Source organism: Tripterygium wilfordii, chromosome 21 (genome assembly GCF_013401445.1).
Source record: "Tripterygium wilfordii isolate XIE 37 chromosome 21, ASM1340144v1, whole genome shotgun sequence".
Classification (NCBI taxonomy): Eukaryota; Viridiplantae; Streptophyta; class Magnoliopsida; order Celastrales; family Celastraceae; genus Tripterygium; species Tripterygium wilfordii.
In genome coordinates, this window is record NC_052252.1 from 7,011,145 (window position 1) to 7,034,356 (window position 23,212).

The following is a 23,212-nucleotide window of genomic DNA, read 5'->3' on the forward strand; positions in this document are numbered from 1 at the left end:
AATCTGATAATGAGGACTGAAAGTCTTTTGACTTGTAGTCGACAGAGACAGAGAGAAACAGAGTCAATAGCATGATTTCGTTTGGTCGTGTACTTATACATGCATGTATTGGTTCATATCATCGAAACAAACTCATTCATCGTATGCAGCTCTCATGACAACTCTTTTTTTTCCCAACAAAAGCTCTTATTAATGACTTTCACATGTTTTATTACTATGTTAGAAAACAATTTATGGTCACAAGAAACTTAAGAGGCTGACGACACATAATTCGAATATGCTTCGTAACAAAAAAAAAAAAAAAAAAAGAAGAGTAGATATGTATGCTAAAAGAAAGTACAGTATATATAGGAAATTGGTTGTTTCTTTCTTTCCAAGTGAGAACAATATTATTGTGCCCACGTGTTGGTTTTACGTGTTGTTTTTGGTCCAACTTACATGTGAGAAATTTATGCACGTGAGTTTAGATACATATCCAATGTGTGAAATGACAAACTTCTACGATGTCGTTATCCGTTGTCAGTAAATTGGTTCTTCTTTTTTTTCTAGTAAAATAGTTAAAAGGAGTTGCTAGTTGAGTCCAAGAGCACCAAGACATGCATGATCTAGTTGGAAAGGCAGATTTTATGCCCAGAAAACAATTTGGTAATGAAAACGACTGATTCCTAACCATCTTTACCACTAGAGTCATTTTTTATTTGATTTTCTTTGTGGGTTCTTTCTCTTTTTGGGTGGGATTATGATATAAGTGCCAGTTCTTGTGTGGAATTAGTACAGTCCAAGTTTCATACATTGACCCCTTCGTGATAATAAGGGACCTTGATCTTTTTGTTTCAGAAGAAGCAATAAAACACGCATAAGAAAAGAATTGTGCATTTTTAAACAGAAGAACAATTAATGGTAGTGGTGGATGCTCCGTTTTCTACAAGAGAAGTTGCTATTGTAACGAAGCATGAAGAACATGTCACGTTGCTTTCGAAATCATGGGCCATGGCATAATGACTTGAGTCTCTCTTTATAGCTCTCCCACACTCCTAGAGATTATATAATATAGTACACTGTAGCCTAGTTCAAAGTCAAACCATTTGTCACATCACAAACATGCATGGGTTTTCTCTATTCATTTACACTATATATATATATAAGAATATCTTGGCATATACTTCTTCTGTGTTGTGTTGACCTAACTTTTGAATTGGAGTGGACCCTTTAATTAGATCCACAGGGCCATGGATCCATTATAGGCTGAAATCAAAAGTGAGAATGTGCATAAAATATACTATATTTCCTGTTTTTTTTTAAACCGAGTCGTGCCCTTCGAATAATTAAACAATTCAATTTAACGCGCACCATCTTGACAATAGAACTTAAGATTAGGCCAAAACCTATATACATAAGCTTCATAGGCAGGACAAGCTAATGATGCGAATACCTAAAAAAAAAGAAAGACCATAAGGTTTCAAACACCGGACGCCCGGAGAACACGTAACATGGAGATAACCTACTGAGCACTTATCTTTGTTTCAAGTTTAACACACTTCTGTTATAGCAGTGATGGAAACATTATTGGATCATGTTTGTTTTCATATTATTATTAACTGATCCTCATCCTCTTATGCCAATTGCATTGTAAACCACTAGAAATACTAATTAGTTTGTTTGTGGTGCTTGAAAAAAAATTATTGAATATAAGTTATATAACAAACACAGTATACTTTTCTCGTAAGTTTAAAAAAAAAAAAAATTGATGCTTTACAGATCATATATTACTTTAAATTAGCCATTAAATGAACTAATTTAATAAAAGAGTGATTGAATTTCCAACACGTTGTGATCCACTCATGCTTAAAAGGTAAAAGTGCATACTCTTCCCTACTTCTACATATTAGAGTTTCGACAGGTAGAAATGTTAATATTTGTATTTCATATCGGTTAAGTATAAGTCATCAAAGTGATTTACAATTAAAAATTAAATTTCTCTCAACTAAAGGATAAGATCTCGCGGATCTTAGGTATAAAATGGACAATACCTATTTGAATTATTTGGATTGAATTTATACGATATTCTCACAATTATCCGATTTATAACAAGAGACGACCTTAATTGTGCTCCTCTATATGGGTATTATTATATAGATTGGGGTTTGATGAAGTGGATGAGCCATATATTGTGACTATGAATTCCATTAGTATTAATCATATTTAGACCCAAAGTGGGAGCATGCAAAAGTGCTTTAATTAGAAAACGCCAAGTATACTTTGGAGAATAACTGGTATTGGTAGATGGCAAAGAGAAAGTGAGTCCACTTACCGGCACTTTCTTTCGTGGAATGTCATACTCTCTAAATACTTAAATCCCTTGGAACCGCCCATGAAACCTAGCTAGCTTCACCAAAATTTAATATACATCTCCAATTGAATTGATGGACTAATTAAAGTGAAAAAAAAAAATAATTGATTAAAGGTGACCTTGATAGCATATTCATATGCCCTTATGATCACTCACAAAGTTTTAGCTCAACTTATTCAGTCGTTGTATTAGACATTTTTATATGTGTGGGTTTGACAATTTGAGTTTAAATTTATATTGGATGTCGTTTTCGATTATCAAAACAATTCATATGCCACGGTGAGCAGGTGCCAGCTATTTCTTTTTTATGTGTATTGGGCACTATCTCCACTTCTCAAATTTGCACACATTTAATAGGCATTTTCAACTATTTAAGGCACTAGTAATGATCAGAGAGAGAGATACAGACATGCATTTGAGTGCTAAAAGAACACCATTTGCACCAGTCTTTCACAATCAATGGGGGTTACTGTTGGTAGTAGGACATGACGGAGAGAGGATGTTTCTGTCTTTGTCAATATCCATACCTTGAAAGAGAGAACATCTGTTCCTGCATATTAAGTAGGTATGTGGGATCAGCCCATATTTGCAAGACCATAGAAACCGCCCAAGTTTGTATCAGTTCATCAAACTTGACCAAACATGATAAGTTCATGAACAGCTTGGCTCTGTCTTAGATCTAATTAGTGCCAGAGAATTGGTCCGAGGGCTAATACGAAAAGATAAAACAAGGTGACATTCATCCATACTGGACTGAGCAAGGCGCAAATTGCGATAATTAAAAACACCACCACGGTCAAGTTCACCATCTCAATCAACGATATCAAATCCCCTACATCAGAAACCAAGCCAATTCAAAGTGAAAAGTGCAAATTCTAACAGTTATTTCTCATCCGATTCGTTGCAATTCATTCATAAAAATACTTCTTCAAAGACTTCAACCATGCAGAGTTGACACCATATTCACACTGCATAATATGGTAAGGAGAGATTAAAAATGGTGGGTGTGCTCTACCATGTGTCCGTACTGAACAACTAAATACAAAAGTAAGAACACGAACGACAGAATAAAATATCTTAATGGTGAGAGAAACTACTTCCGTAACAAAATCTTCAACCAAGACTGATTGGAGGATCGATATTCCGCCTGATCCATCTGAAATGTAGATTCTGCAAATTGGGATTAAGATCGTGCTCATTGCACACGCACAGAAAATCCTAACTCGGAGGTAACAAGCAAGGAGACGATTATTCTGAATATCAATGTATCAGTAAAATAATCTTAAGCTGCGACTGCAACTTTTTCTGGCTTCTTAACAGCCACCTTTGCTGCTTTTGAAGGCTTTGGGTCAACCTTTGCTTCTGGTTTCTCGATTCCTTGAATATCAGTTATTCTCAACTTAGTCAGTTCCTGAAAAAGGCAAACAAACCGTCCTAAAGTCCGGAAACAAAAGCACAAAGACTAATATGTTTAAGTAAAACAGATATAGGATATACCTGGCGATGCCCTTTAGTTCGTCGGTAGTTCTTTCTCCTCTTTTTCTTGAAAATAATTACCTTTGCATCTAATGCCTGAGAGTAGAGGAATCAAATATAATTATTGAGTTTCACATATAACTCAATTTTATCAAAAACTTGTTCGGTACAAAATGGGGATTGGATTAATCTACAAAACAAATATTTCTTTCATCTAGCAACACTTAAATTCCAACATTTAAAAAGATTTATTCAGTCATCACATAGCTGATGTTTACCTTGGAAAAAGAAGGAAAAATGCAGTAATCACTTATAGCTTGAGAAATATGTTCGGCGCAACATGTTACTAAAAGATAAATTTGTTAAGACACAAGCTCAAAAACAATTTAGATGTCACTCACATGCTCCTCAACAACTGCATGAACAGCTGCATCTGGCACTATGGGCCTGCCAACGATTGTTTGAGTACTTGAGCCCAACAAGAGAACTTTGTTCAAGGTCAACTGCCATAGGCAAAGTCAAGGAACCATAAATTCATTTCAGCTCAGTAAAAGGTGTAATAGAGGTATACATTTTCTAATGTTGGCATCAACGTATCACAGAATAATAGCAAAAGAGAAATGAAATATAAAGCCAACTACATCTTAGACCAAATGAGATCACCCTTTTTGTTACCTAAGGAGGTAAGGTAGGATATCTGGATGCATCAAAGAGCTACCATAGGAAGTTAGTAACAAAATAGTAACACAGCAGACAAGTTAAAACTTAAAACCATAAAATTAAACGGTTTGGCTCAATTCCTACTGACCAAATGGAAATTATCACAATGGCTCATGAAATTGGTAAATCCACTGGCGCCGTTTAACTAGAAGTTCTCATTCTCTAACTATAGACAACCAATAATAATCAAGTAATCAACTTTTTCCTAATGCAACCCCTTAGTAATAAACAAGATAGGCATTGCATGTTTGATTTACTGTAATATTCAAATTTCTTTTTGGGAACAGATTTTCTGTATCATTCATAACAGGGACTGATGGTCTAGCATCTGATATACAGGTTCCAGATGAGAGATAAGCTAGTCACTGTCAACCGTGGAACAAAGAACAAGTCACTAAAGAGAGCCATATGGCAGTCCACGCATCAGCTTAACTCAGTACAGCTTCCTTTCCAGATATATCTTTCTCGCCACAGCTCAACAAACTTGACAAGGCTCTGCTACTATTGCAAGTTGAAATCCAGGGGAACAACTTTCTAATCCACAATAAGGCCACGGTTTTACTGAGTATTTTATAGTTATATAATGGCCTTGCTCAGCTTTAACTCGGTAGATCACCTTTTATCATCCCATCATCCTTCAAGCACTAGCACTCTTCAACAGTTCAACTCTTTTGCCAGTAACGGTTCACACCTAAATCTAAAGCATGATAGTAATCATCATACAGCTACTTGTTTTCCTTACCGTATATGACTTCCTAATTAATTATTCATTTCTCACCTCATGTTTCGCCCAAATTCTGAATAGCTTGACAGTTTCTAACTCATTGTTTCTTGTCAAGCAACCCCTCCGTATCATGTAAAACTTTCTTCTTCTTCTTTTTTTTGAAAAGAATCATGTAAAAAATTCACAAACACAAGGATAAACATGCTGTCATTTGGTCTATACCTAAACATACATTTATATTAACTGGCAATGGCAGCAACTCACTTACTGCAGTGTTATAGAAGAACCATTCTTTGACAATAAGGGGAAGGAATATGAAGGTCATGAGAAGGCCATTCTATTCATATGTGGGAAGAACCAACCCTAAAAAATCTCTCTTAGTGGAGAACACCTATACTTCATTGATTATTCAAAGGAATATTCTTCACTTCACACAGTTCCTCACATTGGATTTCACACTCAGCAAACGCGCAAGAACAAAAAACAATAAAAACAAGCACAATGGATGCTCAATAATCAGCAGATTGCAACAGTGTTATTCAATACACAATGATCCGCGAATCACTTGAACTTTGACTTGCCCTATAGAGCCAAAATCAATACCCAACACCCATAAAAAGCAAAAACCCATTCAAAACTTGTTGCACCTTGACAGCATTGTAAAGTAAGTTTACCACATGGAGAAGCAGGATCTCTCAAAGTGCATTGTAATTATTAAGTGCAAATGTTAATGTCAATGGCTAGTATCACTCAATATTGATTCGCCAAGTAAGGGATAATACCATTGAGTTATGTGAACTCATATACCCAAATAAGAATGTGGCATACCTTATCATTCACTTCGCAGAACTTCAATCTCTCAGTGTAAATGCAATCCCCATTGCTCACCTTAAACTGATGCGACCCAATCTACACGAAACAACAAAAATACCTACATCAACACCATAGAAACATAAACAAAACAAGCAAGAACGTAAACATACCAAACAAACCTGCACAACGGCAAAAACCGGCTCATAATCCTTAAAAACTCGATCTGACCGTTCAAGTGGTCCTATCACCTTGTACCCGATTGCAGCTGCTTCCGCTACTTTTTCTTCAGGCGAATACTCCCTGCCCAAATCTGCGACCGGACTGCCCTCTCCATCGCTATCCTCTTCATCGATTTCCTCATCAGTTTCGCTATCACCACTGTCATCATCACGAGAACTCGATGAAAAATGGCGTATATTAGATAACTGGGTGCACCAGGTGGCGACGACGGGTTTGATACTGGAGGAAAGGGGAGATGATTTTGAGGGTAGGGTTTTGAGAAGCAGGGGATTGCTCGAGTAGTCGATGTTTGTAGAAAAGAGTGCCGTGGCGCGGCGGGTCAGAGTCTGTAGGCAGCGCCGGTACGCCATTAATGGTGTGGTTCCGAAATCTCTGACGTTTTGAGGTTGCGGTTGCGATTTGATTGAACGCTAGGGTTTAAGTATCATCAGCGGGTTTTGACTGTCTTGTCATTTTTAACGGCCATGGCTGTTTATCAATGTTATATGTTGGCTAAAAGTCATTTACACCCCTCATTTCTAAATGCACCCTATTCGATTCAAATCATCCTAACAACACCCTCCTTTTAACTCTATTCAAGGATCCTGTAGATCTTTCCGTCCATTAACCATTAACCGTTATTTGATAACAGAAATAGCTTATTATGTTTTAACTTAATAAAATTGAAAAAAAATTTCAAATAAAACATTGTTTACTCATATCTCTCAAATCATTATCATTGGTTAGTAAGATGGTGAGAATCGGTTGCTTTGGTTGCCAATAAGACAGTTCTATGTTTTGAATCTTGTTGATACTACTAGTTTTTCTTAGCCTAGTGATGATTTTGAATCTTGTTGGTACTAGTTTTTTCTTATGACCTCCAACCCTTTAGCGTGGAGGGGAAGGAAAATAGAATCTGGTGTTTTTTTTGTTTCGAATAGGTAGTACTACTTGATTCATGATTAATTTATTTAGTACTACTTGATTCAAGGTTGAAAGATTTGAACTACAAACAACCAACTTTTAGTATATACATAGTGGTTAAGACCCAGATTTATTTGATGTGAGAGAAGTGATGTTTAAACTTGAAATATAGGTATTAGACAAGTGAGGTTCGGATACAACAGTTGCTACAACAATGGCTTGTTTTCCCCATAATAAGGATTCTGGCAAACCATGTGTTGTTTATTGGAATGAAAATATATACAACAAAAAATTGAACCATAATTGACAGATGCCCCAACTTATAAAAATTGAGATTGTGTTCCTATAGAAACAGAACTCCGACGCTCCTCTTCTTGCACGTATGTTTCGTCCCCGCAATGAATAATTTGGAAAAGAAGGGGAAGGAAAAAGAATGATACCCGGGTCTCATAAATTTTTTAACCGGAATCAGTGGCACCAGCAACAATTTTTCGGTGGCGCCTTGAGCCAGACTTCCTATCCCTAACACGCCTGGGGAGCTTCCGGGCAGGAGGAGGAGGCGGTCCAGCCCTTTCGGGGGAAGTATCAGCTGACAATTTCACTGGCAATGCATTAACCAAAACTGGTGGTAATGGAGAGGGATGAATGGCGGGTGCTCTCAGGCGTTCTAATACGTCTCTATGGTATTTCTGCAGGAGGCAACAAAAATAGATGAGAGTTAGAAAGCATGCAGGTTAACATGCCCTATCATTTCAAAACTGCACAACAAATTTTGACGAGAAAGAAAATAGCCGGAAAAGTGTAAATAATTACCTGAACGACAACGTTGCGCCTTTCGCAGTCCAAGAACATATTGACAGTCCAATTAGTCTTAGCCCTAATCTTGTCCCTCACAGTGGAAAAACTAATTTGGTCTCGGGAAGTGAAGCGATCGACTTCGTTGAACCAAAGACATGTAAAAAGGTTGCTGATGGGGACATGCTCCCTTATTATAATACATCCCTCAGGAACATCTGAATAGCCACCATAAGAAGATTACTATCATCAGGAAAAACACAATTCCTCTCGCAGGAGAAAAGGGGAAAAAAGCCACTGCAACCAACAATAAAATGTTACACCCACCACTAGTAATGGGCAACTTAGACTCAGAGTAAGGTGTCAAGCCCTCTTTTTTGTAAAACTCAATTTGGAAGTCAATAGAAGCATTATCATATTTTGCAGCTGCTTTATTTGCCTCAGCTTCAATAAACACATCAAAGCGTTTATAATGTTTAGAAATCGCAAAAGTTGCATTTTTTCTCCAGAGGAACCTGCAGAGTGAGGTTAAAAACCAAATAAGGTGCCCCCGTCAGCACTTTCAGCGAAGAGAGCTAAATAAAACATCCATATAAAGGCCACCTCCATCAAGCACAAGTTGTATTCATAAAGAATATGAAACGTAAATGAGGTCCAAGCCCTATAATCAGAAGGTCCAAACTGACAAGTTCAGATAAATAACATAAAAATCATTTAACAGTATTAGAAAAAATCCAAAAATAACATGGTCAAAAGAGGAAGTGCCTAATTTGAGTGTATATGACATGAAATAAGAGCAAAATGAATATAATGGAAGCTGCAATTAAGATTTTACGTGCGATGTACAAGGTAAATGGTAAAATGGACAACACATGCATCAATTTATAAAATGTGCTATCATAAACAGAGGAACGACATTTAGAATCGAATTTGCCAATCCAGGCATCGTGTAGAAGTCAATTAACCAAGAGGACATGACCGTGTTAAAAAAGATTCCCCTTAAATGTGCTTCAATTGAATAAAGAAACTTAAATATAGTATTCATTGTATCAGCTCCATAAAAAAACAAGAGGCTTTTTCCAGATCAAAATTTAACCACTTGTCTTTCTGGTTCATTTTCATGATTTGTTCTCATAAAGCCATCAGTAGTCACATGCAAAGGAGTTTAGGATGTGATTAAGGGCCCAATATGCTTACTTACAAGGGGCCATTGGAGGTTAAATTAGGCTTGAAATTAATGAAACAAGGAATGGCTTGTGCTTTAACCTGAAATTCCATCTATGTAACTTGGTGTTCTGTATGACCAACAAAATTGTTGTATGTGTATTCAGAGGTGGAAATATGTGAAAATGAATTGACATTCTTAGAATCATTCATAATTCTCTGATGATCTAATGGTACCCCACATTTTAAGTTCAATGGAAACATTGACCCATTAACTCCTCTTTAGTTAAATCCAGAGTAGCTAAACAACTATCGTGCACAAGGCAACCATACTTCAGGAAGTTCATTCCCAATCACGACGTACTTTGCTTGAAGATGCTGTATGAGAAGAAAATCAATGTGAAAAGAAACTACATCTAAGGCTCACGCAATGGACGGGGTCGGGGACATGTAGGATGTACGTTACATTCACATAATATGTGGCGACACTATTTCCAAGAGTTGAATATGTGACCTCTAGGTTGCACCCTGACAACTCTACCACTGGGCCACATGTTCGCCTATTGTGTAAATCCATAGTGAAATGATAAATTTACCTTTGTTCTAGGGAAATCGGGCTAATTTTTATATCAAATCCCGAAGGCAGATTTAAACGCAGATCTATCCCAAGTCCCCCCCCCCCCCATAACACATCCTGTAAAAGCCAGGCCTGGTTGCAAAGGAAAACATTTACTGGAAAGTGGCCGATAGTACAACAAGAAATTTGGCTGTTCTTGTAACTTTTAAAGAGTTCATAGGTTTTTCTTTAGTATTTTTTGCATACTGCAAAATCTTTAATCTTTAGTATTAGCATCACTTTACTGATTCAGTCATGTATAGAATTTTACAGTCACATCCACAAGGTGTACTGAATATGAATCATCATCATCCGAGCCTTTATCCCAAAAGTTTGGGGTTGGCTACACGAGTCTATGAGAACATCATTGGAAATCCACATGCCCCAACGATATTCTCATTCAGACTCATGTTCATGTGTTTGACAAAATTTTACGCTGGCTGCCAACCTACTACAACCCTCCTCCTTCATTCGGGCTTGGGACCGGCTGCGAAGAGAGTAATACTTAAAAAAAAGATCATGGGAAATAGTGAGCATCCATACACTTGATGGACCCCTAAATCTAGTATCTAACATATCTCCAAATCAAGGACCAAAATTCTATAAAATGACTTCAGGAGAAACACTTAATTACGGCATTACGCTTCCTGAAACCCCAAGTCTTATCTTCTTAAACCGTACTTACCCAGTGTCTTAAAGTTTCCACTATTAACAACATACAAACTAATAAATCTTCCATTAGAAGAAGACCTAGTGATGCAGAAAAGATACTCCCGTGATAGAAATGAAAGGTGATCACATCTTGTATCAAGGTGTCAATGAATTTAATGGAACAAATGATAATGATATACAGACTGGAAAGAAAATAACCAGAAATAAGAAGTACCTTTCAAGAATTTGATATGGATCAACAACAAGCTCCAGTTTTCCATCAATCCATAGGGAATAGCGGGCATTAGGAAACATCCTATGCACAAGAAGCTTCGGAATCTGCAGCAGGCATAGTCAAAGTCAAAGTCAAAAGTCATATCTCTATTCAAAGATTGTTCAAGCTGGAAAGGGAAGCAAATAACTAAACCTATTAGAATCATATCCAAGCAAGTTGTTAAATGACATGTGCAACAAACTATGATAAAACTGAAAATAAAAAGAAAGCTAATGTAGAATATCTACCTTGCCATTGCGTCTTCCATCTGTGTAAGGAAGATTATGAACAACAACAAGTCTCCACAGGTCAACTCTCTTCTTGTTGTCCAACCCACTATTGTTCTTCAAATATGCTTCTGTTTCTTCATCCACAAACATGAAGAAACAGACGGTCTTCTTGGAATATTCACTGATATTACTAGGCTGCTGTATCAAATCAAAAGCTCCTGAGAGAGAAAGGAATCAAGCAATAAGCCATTATCGAGGAAGTAACTGGCCAGCTCAAGAATTTGAATGTTCATCTAAAATAAGAGTATTACAAGAAGCACTACCAAATATTGCCGATGCAACAACCACACCACGGCACTGCTCCATCTCAAGAAGGTCAGAATCATCCATGTCAAATCCAGTCTGGTGACCAGGTTTAATTCCTTTGACAAATCTGATCAATGCAGGCATGCATTATATCAGTAAGAAAAATGAGGAATAAAATTAAGGCCAAAAAGAAAGTACCATGTGTGTAGCTCCATAGCGTAAATACTTTATATGTAACAAAGTGAACTCGGAAAATTGGAAAAAAGAAATAAAAAACTCCATTCAAAGATGACAAGAGATGGAGAAAGTGGGGTGGGGTTAGGGTAAAGAAAGGGCATACCCACAGTGCACGCTCATTGACTCTCTTATATCATAAGAATCACTTCTTTGGCTCAAAGAAGGATATCCACCAAACTCTGAGCCCCCAAATTCTGTCTCTCTATTTAACTTCTCCTCATAGATATAAGTAAGATTTTTAAGCACAGGAGAAAATGATGAAGCCTCTGGCATTAAGGCAATGGCTTCGTCCACAGGTAGGTAGCATACAGGACATGCTGAAAATAAACAACCAATAATCACAGCAATATCAGCGACATTGCAACTTTTTTTCTTTGTACTCTGGAAAACAAACATCAGTGACACAGCATTATGATTGGTTCGTAGGGAGTAGAAATTAACATTTGGTAATGCAGTACAAATAGTTGCAAGTATATAGCAAAAATAAAATAGGAGATACAGGACATGAAACTCACCAAAACATTATGAAGGTAAGAGATCATCAGTTTAAAAAGAAGAAATTAAATAAAGTAAAGAAAAACTTACGGCGTGGTCCAGTTCTCTTTTTATCTGCTGGAGGTGGCGGTACAGTAAAATTATTACATAGATGCCCCTGTGGAAGAGTGTACCCGATAAAATATTGAGGAGGAGGAGGGGATAAAGCAAAATTTTCAAAGGCTTTTCTGATAATAGAAGTTTTGCTGTCCACGCTATTAGTTTGCTCTCTGTTTGTTTGTGAAACACTGAGATAAGTTATAAACGAACTGCCATTATTGAGCACAATATTAATGCGATCACCATCCTGTGAATCTTCACCTAATACCAAGAAGAACATTTTAGTTCTTTCATAGTTATAATTACACCAATTGAAAAAGATTTTTTTTTAAAAAAATCTTGTAACATGGAAGCCTTTGAAAACATATGATTCGAAGAATGGCATGCATAAATTATCTCAAAATTACACATAAAAGAGAAAGAGAAATACAGAAGGGTCGCCCACCAACAAAATAAGATCATTTCCGAATTGAACTTGATAGGGAGATGACTACTATAAAAAGTTATCAACTGAATAAAACTGAAAGATATCGCAGAAAAGCCAGTTAAAATAGGAATTCAAATCATTCAATAATATCAACTCTACTGAGTATCCCCAAAGTAAAGGCGCTAGCCTCTCAGCACATCTCACAAAAGCACAACATAACCGAAAAGGAACCACTACATTTGCATTCGCCAGTCCAGACAGAAGGAAAAGCATCAATCTAAATAACAACCAACATCCAAAATTGGATTATAATTTCACCATAAGGAACAAATACAAAAACTTCAATTCTAGAGCGATGATTAAGTGATCAAATCAGAGAGGAAAAGACTCGGACTAACCTTTCCCTACATACAAAACCCAGACAAAAACTGCGGCCGAGACTATACAAAGAAGCAGCATCCCAACCTTCCTGCGACCGGCAAACTTGCAGATCCAATGGAACAATCTTTCCTTCTCCTTGAGCATTTTTGGAGGTTTACTGCGTGTTGTCGTCTGGACTGGTAGTACACCGTTGCCGTAGATTTGCAACTGTTTATCCAATGACCCATAACTACCAGACCGGATCCCCGACCACCCTCCAGTCATTGTCTCCCTAAAATCAAAAGCACCCCTCTCATCTTCCTCTTATTCACACCCCCTGTTTCTTTGATTTGTGCAAGTCAGTGATTCAACAATTCAACAGTAAATAATCGCTAAAACTAGAAACGGATGAACACCCAATTCACCGATTTGGCCCCAACTTCTTGGGCACCTCTGAATTTCACTGAATCAAAGCTCCCTTGAATCAGAATTTCAAATAGATTGGGCAAACACGGAAAGATAGATTGGGCAAATACGGAAACGAGAAGAAAAATCAATGCAATATGTTTCCACAAATCAAGTAGCGATTCACTGTTGAAAATTTGAAATGGACGCTAATATATATAGATATATCAGTTACAAATGGGTGTGAAAAAAAAAAAGCGTTTTCAAAATTTGTAGAAGAGAATAATGATCTAGGGTTTGTGAATGGATGACGGGTTTTAATTTTTTGAACAAAATCAAGGGTTTGCTTACATCAAAATTGAGGATCACAAGCCCATGTTAATAATTATTTTTGCTAAATTTGTTGACATCAAACCGAAATTAATCGCGTGTTTATATAGTCAGCTTTACACTGAACAAAAATAAAAAAAAAAACACCTTGTAACAGGGTTAACTTGCGCCATTTGCGTGATGTTAACATCGACGCCGATGGCTTACCCAGACGATGTTACAACTTACAATGAAACAAATAATGCAGAAATAATGTCATGATCAAAACTTGCTGTCTGTATTCTGATCCTTGTGGCTTGATTTTGGTTTTGATTTTATATTACTATCAGGCAACAAAGTTTTAATGCTATTAGCCTGTTTTCGTTCACAGCTACTTCTGCCTGGACATAAACACGATTTTTGAGTTGTTATTTTCAAACATTTAACATCACATTCATATTTTGTCTTAATGGATAAGGATCAAAATGTTCTCTGTATTTTTCAAAAGGGATCAAGTCCTCTACTTTGTTTCGGGCTAAAGAAGCCCCGGTACTTTGAAGGTTGGCTAAATAAGCCCCTCGTCACAACTTGACATTAGTCTAGTGGTTATATCATCAGGTTTAGAGTAAAAGATCTCTCAGGTCTAGCGTTCGAGTTGGTGGGAAGTAATTTCTTGGGGTTTCTTAGGTTCCGTGGATTGATGGTTGATAGTACAGGCCTGTTTCTTGTGAAGAATCTTATTATGGGTCTTGGCCCAGTCTTACTCACCACACATTGGGTTTCGACTCATAACTAAATTGGTGGCCCGCTATGCACACTGGGCGGTCATCCCATGTTTAAAACTAGGTCAGTATTTCACAAGTGGTGGTGGGGGCTGGTGCCTTCCTAGTCACCAAAATAAAATAAGCCACTCGCACTCAGTGACAAATCTAGAAAATGAATTAGAGGGCTTGGCGAGTGATAGAGCCATGAATTTATATGAGGGGGCCAAAGGTTGATGGGGGTTCAAGGGCAATGCCCTCGGGGAAAAAAATTTGAGGGCTATTTATTGAAAAGTGACCTTAAATAATAAAATATCTATCTTAATGCGGTGTTTCTTTCCAAACACACTCGAACTTTCCAAGTCAAAGAAAATGTTTATGTGTGATCCATTCATGTGGGAGATTGTTGGAACCATTATGTGTGAATGACTCAATAACTCAAAGAGACAAGTAAAACATCATGACCACAAACTCATTACCAATTGATTCGACGAGCTTGGGCTTGGGAATGATAGAGGAGGGAGGAGGAGGAAGAGATTCCACAACTTAAGATTTTTTCAAATTTTAATTAAAGGTTTTTTAATTTTTGATTTTTACAAGGGCGTGTTTGGTTTCTAACTTAAGTTATGTTTGATTTTTTTTGATCATGTCACATTTTACACCAGATATACTTGTTTTGCCAAATCAAAGCCATATAATATATTAGAGTCCACATCAGGTAAATTTGACATCAATGTAGATGAGGGCTAACGGAGATTGAACTTCAAAGAACAGAGACTTGTTTAGCTCAAAACAAAGTAGAAAGACTTGATCAACCCTTTTTAAAAGGTACATGAGTTATTTCGATACTTATCTTCCTTTTTTTCGAAAAAAGGTGATTAGATGAGATCAAATGGATTCGATCATGCATGCATGTCGGCTCACTTAAAAAAAGAAACTTGAAACAACCAACTACATTTTCTTATTGTTATTTTTTTAAAAAATTGCAAAATCAAACATTAATTTGTATAGGAATTAATGCCAAATGCATTCGCATTAATGTTGATATGGCAATATGACAAGAAATCAAAAGGAAAAAAATGAAAGTATAATTATAGAAATAATCACTTTTGGTGAATGGGAATAAAGCTAGATATATATATATAGCTAAATTAATTAATATAGATGGTGCCCTGTCTATCAAATTTAATTCTTTCGGTTTCTCATTCATTAGTTTGCTGAATTGCTGTAGCTATGGTTGTGAAGTTATTTTCATTTCCCATCACTTCTAGAGAAACCTATTAATCCCTCATTTAGTTGTTCCTCAACCAACTAAACTTTTTTTAAAGGCAAAAAATCTATTAATATCAAAAGAAGGGGGTTTAGGGGAGGTTCGGTGCACTATGTATTTAACAATTTTTTATAAAAATATAATTAATTTTGACCGTTCGATCTTAAATTTATTTTTAAAATTTTTAAAAAGTAAAAAAATTTATTACCTAATAAAAGATTTGGATCATATTTGTTATCATGTTTATTTAATAATTAAATAATTTTTCAAAAAACAAATTATATTATTACATTCACCATGATAATACATGTTATCTATTAATTTTATACAAAAAAAAAAAAATAATTATATGGCCAACCCATTGATAGTCCGGGCCAACCTCCCCTCAATTACAAAAGAAGATATCCAATCCACATAAAGTAAACAAGCTTAACTACAAACTGAGAAAGGGAGAGTCGGTAAGAGATTTCTAGCGAGAGAGACTATGAATTAATTAGTTCATAAGCCAATAATTAATAATACATTTTTAAATCCCTCCTGGGCTTTATTGTCTTTAGTTCATTTTTATGTGCTTAAAATTATTAAATTTTGTTAATAATCTTCATTAAAAACTGAAATATTGTCCTGCAGCTAAACGTACCGGTTCTCGGGATGCTAATACATCGATCTAATTAATGAAGTCATTATTAAAACTAACCTACTGGTCAAAGATAGGCAGATGACCGTCGGATTCTGGCCTTACAAATCGCCAGAATTGACTCATTTGTTGTCCAGCCAAATTTGATGGCTCGACAAAGCGAGAATTGCGACCTTCACAACTGTGGATGCTATTCACATTCCACACTCCACAAATATGACAGTTTATAGTTTATACTTTAATTTTTTTTATTTTTTATTTTTGGATTCGAAACATCGTTGGGCATGCTGTAAATGGGCTGAGCCGAGTTTTGATATGTTCATGGTTGACTCGCCATATTTTTCCTGAGATCGAGTTTTATAGGACTTGAAAAATTGAGTTCGGACTCGACTCGTTAAGAAATATCAAAACTCGAGCTTCACTCACAAAAGCCTGTTTATTTCAAAATTTAAATATTTGAAAATAATCATTATTGTCATAAATAACAACGGTAAGTCAATTTCAACTATCAAATATTGAAAAAATATATAAATTATTTATATTAATATATATTTATAGTAATATTTTATTTTAAATAAGTAGGCCTCGAGCTTTCGGTGGCCCTTTTAATAAACGACTTTGAAAAGAGATTTAAGCTCAGCTCGCGCGTGAGCTCACGAATAAAAGCTCCAGCTCGACTCATTTATTAAACGGGTTGCCTGTGAGTAGCTCACGAATAGCTCGGTCCATTTACACAACTACGCCTCACGCGTGTGTCTCAACCTAGGCCCATATTTAGCAGCACAGTCCAATATGCAGACGGCACACCCAATGACCCATGATCAGCGCAGGCCAATATTAACTTTATTTTTCTCTGCTTAATTTTTCTTGCGTGGAAGCAAATTTATATATTCAATGGTCTCAGTCTCTCAGACTACCACGTCATGACTCGTCCTTATGCAACTTTGTGCTTCACTTGATGCACAAATCTAACAATCTAGCTCGTTTAGATGGTCAGCACTCAATTTTCACATTCTCATTCTCTGACTTGGTTCCACACAATCTAGCTCTTTTTGACAGAAGGGCTCAAGAAAGAAAACATGAATTGTCAACACAACGAGTCTATGACATGCATGAGAGATGTCCATTTCACTCTTACACTGTCATCACATGGAAAATTTTTATTTTATGTGCGTTGATTTGATGGTCCGAGTCTGCATTTATATCAAATGTTCAAATGACAAACTTATATGGTGTCGTGTTATGCATGATTATTTTGAGTACGTGTTAATAATTTTGCATGATTATTTTTAGACATTTATTATGCATGATTATTTTGAGTACGTATTAATTTTTCACTATTTTATATATCACTATTTTAGAACTTTGAATCTAATAAATGCTTTTGCTATGGTTGAATGCTAAATTGCTAACTAACTGCATTTCTTCTTTGTTAAAGGCGCAAAATTTTCTTAAGATTAACGATAACATTCATATCCTGATCAAGCCTTCCACGAATATGTTGAGATTTTTAATTCTATTGTACATGTTTATGACAGGTTGTGTGGACAATCATATTTCTTGATTAATCTAGTCTCTGTGCAGTGATGTAACCTGCAGTAGCTTACACCACTATTATGTAACCTGAGGCAAACTACTCCAATCGTGATTTTGATTTTGATTTTGATTTTGATTCAGATCCAAACACATCCTTCATGTTATTGCTTAATTGTGATATGGATAAGAGTGTTTATCTCGTGTATAATTGAGATATAATATTAGGACTGTAGATAGAATTTGTCTTTAGTTAGATATACTTTATTTAGGATTTGGGTCAAGATAAAACATTAGGAGATAAAACCTAAAGAGTAAGACTCAGATTGAAATACATCTCTTAAAGGTTGATCATATTAAAGTTTTGTTTATATCACAATTGTTGTGTGGATATATCTTTTGAAACAAGTGAAGACTTATATATATCACTATGAAGTTATTGTGAAGATTGATTGAATGAGAAATATTGGCGTGAGACAGTTTTTGATGGAGTGGAACACTTGTTGGTGGACGACCAAACAACATCATCTCAACGAAAGTCTTTGGTAGGTGCCAAAGCACATGCAGCTAATCGACTTGTTGTATTTGGTGAAACCTACACTGAATCATAGATGTACGAAGGTGTTTTTCAAGTGAGGATAAAACTTTTGTGGTCTTTGTTCACATAATGTATTGTTTGGAAAGTTGGTCGTTTGATAGACTCGAGTTTTTTTTTCCAGTAGGGTTTCCTCGTTAATATTGTGTGTTGCTTATTGTTTCTTATTCCACATATTCCATATAACTTAACTAATCATTCTTGGAAAAAAACACACGAACTCTCAGAATAGAGGAATCTTTAGATGACCATGTACTAGCATTTAGGGAGTCTGATTAACTAAGAGATTATCCCTACCAGCAAAGTCATTATCCACAGAGATTGAAGAGCATCTTAATCGCTTTGATTTCAGCAGTGGTAGAATCAACTTGACTAATCGGACTTGAAAAAATCCATATGAGTTGTGATTGCGACATGATCATTTTCATATTGTTCCCGCACATTCTTACATCCCTTTCTTATTCCACATATTTCCATATAACTTTACTAATCATTCTTGGAAAAAAAACACACGAACTCTCAGAATAGAGGAATCTTTAGATGACCATGTAATAGCATTTAGGGAGTCTGATTCACTAAGAGATTATCCCTACCAGCAAAATCATTATCCACAGAGATTTGAAGAGCATCTTAATCGCCTTGATTTCAGCTGTGGTAGAATCAACTTGACCAATCGGACTTGAAAAAATCCATATGAGTTGTGATTGTGGCATGATCAATTTCATATTGTTCTCGCACATTCTTACATCTTGAGTTGATTGTCATATCTATAAACTTGTTCTACCATTCTCTTCTATCATTTATGATTATTGTTATGGTTGACTCACTTGGGTATCCGTTTCATGGATAATCGGGTTCTTATCAGGTATTATATCCCTACTGATCTATTTAGCTTAATCTCTATTATTTGCTTATAACCTTTAAGGTGAGTATGTAGATGACGGTCAGCATCCCTAGACGTGAGCGGTTTTCCCATAGATACAGTTGTGGTTTATGGATATTGTAGGATTTGATTAATAAAGATTTCCTCTTGTTTTAATTCATAGAATTATTTATTATGTATTAAATGTTTTATTGTGAAGTTGGATGGATTTACAATAAATAAATGAGCTTTGGAGGATAATTTCATAAACTTGCGACCCCCTCCAAGACTGGTCGTTACATGGAGCCCACAAATTCAATTGAATCTTGTGGGTTCAACTCAGTAGTTGGGATAGTTGGAATACTAATGGCTCAGATCTTTATCATTCCATATTATAAAATTGTAATAATTAAAGATTGAGTAAATTATAAGAGAAGGAATTATTACATTTAGTAATTGAGAGAGTGGGTTGGACATGGGAGTACGTGTGATATTTTTTAGAACTCTCTGTCAACACATGTAGAGATAAAAGAAGGCAAGATTTCAATAAGATCACGTTATTTTTTCACACACACAGACACAACTAACACCCTACAATATCACGCCAAGAGAATTGCCTTTTAATTAGGAGTCACCTGTAAATAACTAAATGATGATATCTATGGCATTATAAGTGACCAGAGATAAGAGTGAATCATTATGGTCTGCAAATCTTGGATTGTAGCTTGCTAGTTAGTCTTCTGTAAACTTCAAGTTAGGTCTTTTTCTTTTCCTTTTTTTTTTTTTTTGACCTTTATGAATAAGATCCTCCAAGACAAGAAGACAAGATGAATGAGATAGGTTTACATATATAGACGACTGCTTTTTCGAGTTGATGGTCGTTTTTACCTAACCTAACATGCATTCATCTTAATTAATCTTCTTTCTTCTTTTTACCTTTCATAGAGACCAGAAAATTGAATCTAGCCGTATTAAAAATGTTGGTGATAAATAATTCACTTCTTGGTCTTTACCGTCCCTAAATCGTTACGAATGCCCCTGATTCGTGCAATGAGATGTGTTTAATTGTTTATCTCTTGAATCAAAATAAGATAACGTTTGAAAGGATCCGTCCCTTATCAATGTAATGAGATGTGACTAGTCATCTATCTCTTGAATCGAAATGAGATAAGGTTTGAAACGAGATGGATAGACCTTACAAGCTGTAGATATGTGTGGGCTTAGTCTACCTCTGTGTGGGCTTGATAGTTTGTCCCAGCGTAGGTTTGATTTGTGTTTTCTGCGTGGGGCTTGTTGACACCTGTACTTTCATAGGCTTGATCTGGTGGTGTGTCGTATATTGTATTTGTATTTGTATTCGTATTCAAAAAAAAAAATCATCGTCAGAGTAAATGACTAAATTACCCTCAATTATGTATTCTCTCTCCAGAATTATGCAGCGGAATCTTGTCACAGATGCCAAAAAATAGCGCTCTCACTCCCCTGGATGCCGCGTTTTATCCACATTCTTTTCTATAAACCATCAAATCCTTTAAACTCTTCCAAACTAAGGGCAAATGCAATGGTGAAGTGGTATTGGGCCAACAAAGATGTTGTCTTTTGTTGATGTGACTGTATTGTAAAATGGGTTTTGCTTATGTGGCTGTATTGGGATAAGTGTTTTGCTGATGTGGATGTATTGATATTTGATGTTTTGGTGTAGTTTTGTTGTGGATAATATGAAGGAATGAAATGTTGTTGGGTTGGATGGAAAGAGAAAGTGTGTGGGAAGAAAAAGTGTATAGAAATTTGTGTTTTGCTGATGTGGCTGTATTAGAATACGTGTTTGACTTGACTTTTTGTGTAATAGAGGTGGGACCGGGCCAACAAAAATGTTGGCCCAGCAAATTCATTCCCATTGCATTTGCCCTAAGTAGACCAACACGTAGATCCTGCGTGGTACTAGATAAAACTCCTTCGATCGACGTCCAGCATATCGACACGTCACATCGCATCAAAGCCCCCATCTATTTCGGTCCCTTATTACGATTCAAGAGATCGTGATATGTTTGATGCCTATCCACCAAAATGTTTCAAGTTATTATATTTTATCATCTCTAGATGACGTGGATCCTTGCTGTCTGGTTAGCCAAGCATTCGGATCACACTTGCTCCGATGAAGGTTGCCCAATTAGATCATGCCAAGTAGACAACAAGACAGCTCACATGTGTGCGGCGACTCGTTCCTCCATGTTCCGCACTTCCGCCCTGGCCCAGCTGGGTCCCACGTCAGCCTAAACTTTTGTTTTATAAAGGGCGAGTCTTAATTAGTTGATTTATCCAAAACAGAACAAAAACACTTTTGTTTTGTTTAATTATTAATTACGTAAAAGCTCTAAAACAGAGAGATGGGTAGACCAGAAACAAAAATCCCAATCATTCCCCAAAATTTGACTAAAGATAGTCGTGAATTTGAGTTTGATTCGAGTTTTTCGGATATGGTGTTTGGGTTTCTTGATGAGGATGATGAGAGATTGCAAGAGAGTAGATTTGATAGCCAAGAAAGTGATCCATTTCCTGATGAAGATGCAGAGAATGAAAACAATTCCAGTGTTGAAGAGGACAAGAGTTTCTGGTCCAATCAGGAGCAGCTTCTTCAGGTATACATATACATATACATATGCATACATACAATTCATATGATTGGATAGGCATTGAAGTTCAGATGTTCATGTTATGTTTTGGTCTCTCCAGGCCACCTTATGCAGAACGAGCTCTCTTGAATCAAAAATTAGAAATGTAACCAAGGAAGCATTGAAGGAAATACAAATGTCAGGGAAGATCTGTGCCTGTGGAAGGCCTATGGTGGGCGGCTGCCGGAATTGTCTCATGAGAGAAGTCTCCGCCCGCCTCCAAAATTCCGGGTTCAATAGTGCCATTTGTAGGTCCAAGTGGAGAAGCTCTCCGGATATCCCTTCAGGGGAGCATACATTTATAGACGTGATGGACAATTCAAGCACTAATAGAGGGGAAGTGAGGGTGATCATTGAATTAAATTTCCGGGCAGAATTTGAGATGGCGCGAGCAAGCGAAGATTACAATCGATTAGTCCGGCGATTACCGGAAGTATTTGTAGGGAAAATTGAGAGATTGAAGAATGTAATCAAGATATTGTGTTTGGGTGCAAAGAAATGCATGAAGGACAAGAAAATGCATATGGGGCCATGGAGAAAACACAAGTACATGCAAGCTAAGTGGCTCAAAACATGTGAGCGGATCAGTCAGTCTATGCAGCAGTCGTCGATGGGATATGGAACTGGCCGATTACAGAAGCCGAAGGCATCAATGCTGACGGTAGATTTGCTGGATACGTTGGCTAATATGGGTTGTCCAGCCGTTGCTGTTTTGTGACATTGAATAGCTTGAATCTCGTTGCTTTTCTTTCCCTGGTTATAACCCTGTAAATAATAACACTGTCTTGCTTTTCATCTAGCTCCTCCTTAATTTCTTCACGGCTGATGACTATAAATGGCGTTCATTGTCTAGAATGCCACATCGGCTTGGTATTGGTAATACCAAATCGTGTGGTATATATGCGTATCCTCATCACACGTACTAAGATTCTAAGAGACATTTATTGAGTTCAACTATAAAGTATCATTAAGTGGGAAGACCTAAGAAATACAAAATCGTACGAACCCGATGTATACTCGGAAATCAAATAAGGCAAAGTGAACAATTTTCAATAATATAAGTGATAATACCAAAATAATCCCACCAATCATACATGGACACGTGACACCTCTAAGCCAGCTAGGCAAAACTTATCCAATTGGACATAAGTAAGAAGGTACCTTAGCACTGACCGAGGTAGCTTCTCAAATACCGACCTAGGTACATTATATCTAGCCTGACCGAGGTACCGGGTACGTAGGCTCCCACACTTGACTGAGATGAGTTCGTACATTACGTCTATCCGAC

General features: G+C 36.5%; 3 protein-coding genes across 3 annotated transcripts; 1 reads left to right on the forward strand and 2 right to left on the reverse strand.

The window, feature by feature from the left end:
- Positions 1-3,210: 3,210 nt before the first annotated feature.
- LOC119988194 (50S ribosomal protein L21, mitochondrial) lies at positions 3,211-6,777 on the reverse strand. The gene is made up of 5 exons (XM_038833153.1): positions 6,263-6,777; positions 6,099-6,179; positions 4,228-4,329; positions 3,848-3,922; positions 3,211-3,761 (listed from the first exon to the last, which is right to left on the reverse strand). Exons 1-5 carry the CDS (start codon positions 6,671-6,673, stop codon positions 3,633-3,635), a joined length of 798 nt encoding a protein of 265 aa, XP_038689081.1. The 5' UTR covers positions 6,674-6,777; the 3' UTR covers positions 3,211-3,632.
- A 598-nt stretch (positions 6,778-7,375) lies between these two features.
- LOC119989463 lies at positions 7,376-13,969 on the reverse strand. Its single transcript, XM_038834998.1, has 9 exons — positions 12,919-13,969; positions 12,085-12,354; positions 11,603-11,816; positions 11,280-11,389; positions 10,975-11,174; positions 10,688-10,791; positions 8,349-8,536; positions 8,040-8,239; positions 7,376-7,915 (listed from the first exon to the last, which is right to left on the reverse strand). The coding sequence occupies exons 1-9, from the start codon at positions 13,163-13,165 to the stop codon at positions 7,685-7,687; spliced, it is 1,764 nt and encodes a 587-aa protein (XP_038690926.1). The 5' UTR covers positions 13,166-13,969; the 3' UTR covers positions 7,376-7,684.
- Positions 13,970-21,568: 7,599 nt separating this feature from the next.
- On the forward strand, positions 21,569-22,723 carry LOC119989746. Its single transcript, XM_038835431.1, has 2 exons — positions 21,569-21,891; positions 21,986-22,723. Exons 1-2 carry the CDS (start codon positions 21,640-21,642, stop codon positions 22,640-22,642), a joined length of 909 nt encoding a protein of 302 aa, XP_038691359.1. The 5' UTR covers positions 21,569-21,639; the 3' UTR covers positions 22,643-22,723.
- The last annotated feature ends 489 nt before the right edge of the window (positions 22,724-23,212 follow it).

What these genes read in the sequence shown, in the direction of transcription:
- LOC119989746 (XM_038835431.1), top strand. Translation starts at nt 21,640, where the DNA reads ATGGGTAGACCAGAAACAAAAATCCCAATCATTCCCCAAAATTTGACT. An exon ending in ATCAGGAGCAGCTTCTTCAG is followed by an intron (nt 21,892 to 21,985) that starts GTATACATATAC and finishes TGGTCTCTCCAG; the next exon opens with GCCACCTTATGCAGAACGAG.
- LOC119989463 (XM_038834998.1), bottom strand. Translation starts at nt 13,165, where the DNA reads ATGACTGGAGGGTGGTCGGGGATCCGGTCTGGTAGTTATGGGTCATTG. An exon ending in GGTTTTGTATGTAGGGAAAG is followed by an intron (nt 12,355 to 12,918) that starts GTTAGTCCGAGT and finishes TCTTGGTATTAG; the next exon opens with GTGAAGATTCACAGGATGGT. An exon ending in TGTTGCATCGGCAATATTTG is followed by an intron (nt 11,175 to 11,279) that starts GTAGTGCTTCTT and finishes TTTCTCTCTCAG; the next exon opens with GAGCTTTTGATTTGATACAG.
- LOC119988194 (XM_038833153.1), bottom strand. Translation starts at nt 6,673, where the DNA reads ATGGCGTACCGGCGCTGCCTACAGACTCTGACCCGCCGCGCCACGGCA. An exon ending in CGGTTTTTGCCGTTGTGCAG is followed by an intron (nt 6,180 to 6,262) that starts GTTTGTTTGGTA and finishes TGTTTCGTGTAG; the next exon opens with ATTGGGTCGCATCAGTTTAA. An exon ending in TCTGCGAAGTGAATGATAAG is followed by an intron (nt 4,330 to 6,098) that starts GTATGCCACATT and finishes TGCCTATGGCAG; the next exon opens with TTGACCTTGAACAAAGTTCT.